The sequence below is a fragment of the Anabrus simplex genome, chromosome 3 (assembly GCF_040414725.1).
Source record: "Anabrus simplex isolate iqAnaSimp1 chromosome 3, ASM4041472v1, whole genome shotgun sequence".
Classification (NCBI taxonomy): Eukaryota; Metazoa; Arthropoda; class Insecta; order Orthoptera; family Tettigoniidae; genus Anabrus; species Anabrus simplex.
The window spans coordinates 290,572,540-290,578,656 of record NC_090267.1 but is presented as its reverse complement, the minus strand read 5'-3'; the positions used below and the strand labels follow the sequence as shown (position 1 = coordinate 290,578,656).

General features: G+C 45.0%; 1 protein-coding gene across 1 annotated transcript in view; it reads left to right on the top strand.

Moving 5' to 3' along the window:
* The first annotated feature begins 448 nt into the window (after nt 1-448).
* The window catches only part of LOC136867238 (uncharacterized), a 51,140-nt gene continuing 45,471 nt past the window's right edge, over nt 449-6,117 (top strand). The window contains exon 1 of the mRNA XM_067144378.2: nt 449-522. Within this exon, the coding sequence (XP_067000479.2) occupies nt 469-522 (54 nt within the window). The 5' untranslated portion in view covers nt 449-468. The remainder of the gene's footprint in view (nt 523-6,117) is intronic.

Sequence of the window (6,117 nt, the reverse complement as noted above, 5' to 3'; positions counted from 1 at the left end):
CCTTCCACTCCTCCAAGGGCCTTCATTCCCTGTACGGGGGTGACTTTGCTTTGCTATAGGCCTACATGTGAGACATGATTTGGATTCCCCACGTAACTAGGGATTTCATGGCTACGACCGCAGTTAAAACTGAAAAATAGCTTGTTTAGAGCACAATACCTTAATTTCAGTCCCTGAAAGCGAAGGGGCATGCTATACTGACAGCGAGCCAGCGAAACAGGGAAACAGCGATTTCATCCAGTATAATGCCAACTCGCTCACTTCTTGCTGATCACCGCTAAGCAAACATTCGACTAGTTCCTGATCAAACTGAGCATGACTTCGTATGTTTTATAAAGTGCTAATCTAATTACCGGAATATAATTCTATAGCTACACAGAAAGTCAGAGCTTATACTGAGCGGTTATCTTATCACGAAGATAAGACGTACAGTTCGACCACACACTTGGAACGATCACTTGCTCCAGAATGCTGACACGGGGAGTGTTCTCCACATGGCTAGTACTGGCAGTTATATATACGGTAAGTTACATTATATAGGCTATTAAACATGAATTCAACTCATATTATTATTACGATACCCGCTGAAAATTGGCTGTATTCGTCAAGTCCAGAATGATAGTTTACGAACTAGATAGCAGCACCATTCATATGAGCTTACTCCTTGCGTCAAACACGCGTCATGAAAAGTTCTCTTCTTCTTCTGTCACTTTCCCCACACTCTCGTGGAGCCACACTTGTGCATTTGGCCCAGTTTTATGATCGGACGCCCTTCCTTTCGTCAAACCTACGTGGAAGGATGAATTGAATATTGTGTGGTTCTGTGGTGTTTGGTAGTGAGATGTACAGGGAATCTTAATTTCGCGAATGGGCTTTCATTAATTCTTATAAATCATAAGTGCAATAGGGGCAAAAGATCTCTATAGGTCGACACCCCGAACAAATAGCATTTTTTTAAACAAAAGATAAATGCAATATAAATTAAGCGTTTAAATGTCCATTGCACGATTTGCAAACATTTTACAGCCACGGCCTATCGCAAATTTTATTTATTTTACCATTTTTTCACGAATTTGTATGTAATTGGCGATTTTTTACGAGTTCTATGTATTTTATCAATTTGTTTTTATTATTTTGGGCAATTTTCTCAATAAAAAATTGCGACATGTTGCAAGACAACATCTACCAATTGATCGCGTAGAAATAATAGATATGTTTTTGAATCAACGAATCGATTATCAGAATCTGTCAGTTCAAGGTGTATGTATGTTTAGTCCTCAGCCCGAAGGCTGGTTGGATCCTCAACAGTTCCGCCATTAGCTGTCATAGATGGTCTAGGCATCACTGAAGAGGCGTACTAGGGAAATGAGGAGTGAGGTAGTTTCCCGTTGCTTTCCTCACCGAGCCACAAGTTGCTATTACACATCAGTCTGCCAAGCCCACTGAAATGCATGCACCAACTGACCCTATGAGCAATATTTTCACACCATTCATAGCAGGGACTGGCTGCAGAAGGAATGGCATTACTAGCATTACTCATACCTCAGTCACTTTCATTTTGTCAAAGCTAAGGATAAAGCTGAGACAGGTCAATGAAAGTAACAAAATTGCTCTAGCCCATACCAGAAGACATAGTGCACTGTAAACACTAGGTCCTGCCAGCAAAGGCACCAGTTCAAGGTATCAGCATTGATTTCTACGTGTAGCGATTTTACGCGCGTGTCACTTAAACCTCTCAGTGCCAGGAACGTATCCTGTATGTTTCGAATTGATCTGAAATTTTGAGTTTGAAGAAACCAACCAAAATTCAGTTTCACTTCTTGTCAATATTAAAGTACTTATATATGCTCATTAGGGCTTTTCAATTGTGAAATTACCAGCGTTCCACTCCAGTAAGGCTATGTGCTCGTCAGTTATTGATTTATTTGTGTATATGTATAAATATAATTGGTGAAACTTAGAATATACACTGACTGAGCAAATGTCATGGGATGGCGGAGCACTGATGCGTAGGTGTGTTGTCTGCGCACCACACGCCCCCTGTGCCAGCGGCAGTTGTATAGGAGACCTTGTGAGCAGTGGCTGTGGATGTGACAGGTGCAACATGGGAACGTCGTCGTGAGCTGACACCGTTCGAACGGGGTATGATGGTCAGTGCCCGGCGGATGGGAAGTGCTACTTCGGAAGTGGTGCGGGAATTCGGCTTCACACGATCAACTGTGTCCAGGGTGTATCGTGATTGGTTGAATGCGGGTGTCACCGTCCACAACAGACGAACGACCGGCCGTCCAGCCACCCTCGATGACCGTGACCGGCGACATCTGAGACGGATTGTCAATAGTGACAGACGGGCAACCGTGCAACAAATCACGGCTCAATTCAACACAGGCCGTGCTAGACACGTCACCCAGTGGACAATCTGTAGGAATATGGGTTCTATGGGGTATGGGAGCCGGCGCCGCACACGGGTGCCACTGTTAACCCAACGTCATCGAGCACAACGATGCGCATTTGTCGCCAGTCACCAGGGATGGACACTGGAACAATGGCGTAACCTGATATGGTAGGACGAATCACGATTTCAACTGCACCATGCCGATGGAAGGCACCGTGTATGGCGCAGACCACATGAAGCGATGGATCCCGCCTGCCTCGAAGGTGTGGTCCAGGGCGCTGGTGTCCCTGTTATGGTCTGGGGTGCATTTTTCTGGTATGGAATGGGCTCCCTAGTTGTTCTGGAAGAGACTTTGAATGGTAGGCGGTATGTTGAGCTGCTCGGAGACCATCTCCACCCACTTTTGGCCTTCCAGCGCCCAGACGGTTCTTCGGTGTTTCAAGATGATAACGCACCACCACATCGCTCGCACGTCGTCCGGGAATGGTTCCAGGAACATGCAGCGGAGGTCCAACGACTGCCATGGGCACACAGGAGCCCCGATATGAACCCTATCGAGCATATCTGGGTTGTCCTGGAACGCAGGCTCCATGCTATGGATCCTGCACCCACGAACAGACCAGCATTGGCGGCCGCTCTGCAAACGATTTAGTGTCTGCTGCGTCAATAGGACTACCAGGGACTTGTTGACTCACTTCCACGGCGTCTCACCGCAGTTCGCAGGGCGAGAGGAGGCCCCACACACTAGTAGGTGACTATCCCATGACATTTGCTAAGTCAGTGTACATTGAATGGCCAAACGTCACGGTAAGGGGTGTCCCATCGCGTTGCGGCTAGCTGCTGCGTAGCTGAGCAGTCTATCACAGACACCGGTGTCCTGAAGATGGCAACACGTGGCGAGTTAACCGACTTTGAATATGGGATGAGTATCGGCACACGGCGCATGGGTCATAGCATTGCGGAGATTACACGCGAATTCGGGTGTCCGTGGTCAACAATATTGAGGGTAGATCTTCAATATCGCAGAGAGAATGTTACCACTGCGTAAACCGCCGCATGGGAAGACCATAGATGTTTAATGTACGGACATTACGTCGCCTCCTCAGAACCATGATGGGCGCTCGACGGGCTACTGTGAGTGAGATCACCGCCCAGTTGAATGCTGGGAGTCAGGAACACATTTCTACCAGGACTGTAAGGAGGCAACTGCACCACATAGGCTTCAACAGCCGACGAGCAATCCGCGTCCCTTTGCTGACACCTCGACACAGAGCTCAACGACGTGCATGGGCCCGCGAACATCGGCAATGGACCATGGAACAGGGGCGGCGTGTGGTATGGTCCGATGATTCCTGGTTCCAGTTGTATCGAACTGATGGGCACGTGAGAGTGTGGCATATACCCCGTGAAGCTATGGATCGTGCTGGACAACGAGGTTGTGTTCAGGCGGAATGTGGCTCAGTTCTGGTCTGGGCGGCGTTCTCATGGTCGCAATTAACCCCCATTGTCCGGCTGCATGGAGCGCTGACATGTGCACGTTATGTGGACATTCTTTCAAACCATCTGCATCCCTTTCTGGATGTAGAGTATCCTGATGGAGATGCCGTGTTTCAACAGGACAATGCGCCATGTCACCGCTCTGTGGTGGCGCGCAGGTGGTTGGAGGAGCACTCCAGTGAAGTTAGACTATGTATTGGCCCTCCAGATCTCCTGATCTTAATCCAATCGAACATTTATGGGATGCTGTCGATGCTGGTGTACGCTCCATGAACTCCGCACGAACTGCTCAAGAACAACAGTGGGTAGCAGTGAAAGATATGTGGGTCCAGATTCCTCCGGAATAACTCCAACACCTTGTAGAGTCGAAGCCTCACTGTATTGTTGCCGTTTCGAGGGCTCGCGGAGGAGTAACTCGTTATTAATATCACATTCAGTGACTTCCCACGACTTTTAGCCACTCAGTGTATGTCATTGTTTGATATTATAGACCACCTGGCGACCATGATCGTTAATCTGTGGTTAACCGGTTCTAGTCCCGTTGGACGAAAACATTTCACGATCAGAATGTTGGCCGGCAGGGTAGGGAAGTTGGTGGTACACAGTTTATAATCACTAGATAGCGTGCCAAGAGCTTCGATTTAAATTCCGTATGATATAATGGTCGTTGATGGTGATTTGCCCGTCGGATGGGGACGCAAAGCCTGGCACAGACCCCTTGGTTCTATTCAACAGGAGTAGACTGTGCCGGCACCAGGTTTCACCCTCCCCATTCCTACTACAATATAGCACGTCATTCACTTCTTCCCATTAACTCCTCTGATGAGGTTGATGTCACGAAGGCCATCCGGTCTTAAAAACTGGCTACGAAGATTCATCTCAGTTCATACACTACTTCATACGGGACAAGAGTTAGACATACCGATTTTGATATTATCCAGTAATGTTCAGAATATTGTATTAAAATGTTTTGTATCTTTTCAGTGTCTTATATGGGGTAAATGTTCATTATCTCTTATTGCATGTAGTAATTAAACCAAAAATATTGAGGCATTTTGTATATTAAATTTCTGTAACTTATGCTCTATCTGATGAGATACAGTGTGCGGACTGTACTGTGTCTCCTGATATGGGCTAGATCAAGCTTGTCTCTTTCATTCTTTAAATCTCAGTTTTATCCTTGGTTTTGATGATATGCCTGAAAGTGACTGGCGTATAAGCGATGCTAGTAATACCGTTCCTTATGCAACCGGTCACTGCGATGAATGGTGTGAAAGTGTCGTTCGTGGAGTCGGTTAGTGTATGCATGTCTGTGAGATTGACAGACTGATATGCAACAGTACCTTCTGGCCCAGTGAGGAAAGAAACGGGAAACTATTTCACTCTTCATTTCCCTAATACGTCTCTTTAGTGACACCGAAGCAACTTATGGGAGTTGATGATGGATCTATTGAGGTTAAAACCAGCCTCGGGTTGAGGACTCAACATACATATGATCTGTGTAAAGTTAATTTCTGAGCAGAAGTGTTAAATGTAGCCAAGTTGTATTTCTAGAATTTGTGGTCAAACCCAATGCCATTAATAGTATTATTATCGCTATTATGCCTACGTTAGCTTATGATATTTACTTAGGTTGCATTAAAATTATCTCACCCTATTTATCGACCTTATTTACCGATTTACATCCTCTTCTCTTGTTTATATTTCTGCGCCTTTCATCACCTTTTACGAATTTCATCCATTCATAATTAAACATTAAAATATTCATTTATTTCTGATTTCTGAACTTCCTAGTGACGTGTTATACTGTGTGTGAATGAAGAGATGTGCAACAAGTCAAACACAAATATCTGGTCCCCGAGACAGAGAAATTAAGTCCCTGACTCGGCCGGGAATCAAACTCAAGACCAGCTGAACCGAAGTCAATATGTTGACCATTCGGTCAAAGGGTCAAACATGTATTTATTTATTTATTTATTTATTTATTTATTTATTTATTTATTTATTTATTTATTTATTTATGGCGTCAACAGCAGGGAAAATTCCCCAATAAAAATGGACGGTGACGGACTAATTTCTACTACATAACATTTAGGTAAATAATAACATCAATGTAATACTAATGCTATCAATACAAACAATTATAAGAATAAACTAGAAGACCCGTGCCGCTCTTTAGCATTCGTTATAAATAGGTCAGATAACTCGTCTTGATATGTCTGTCG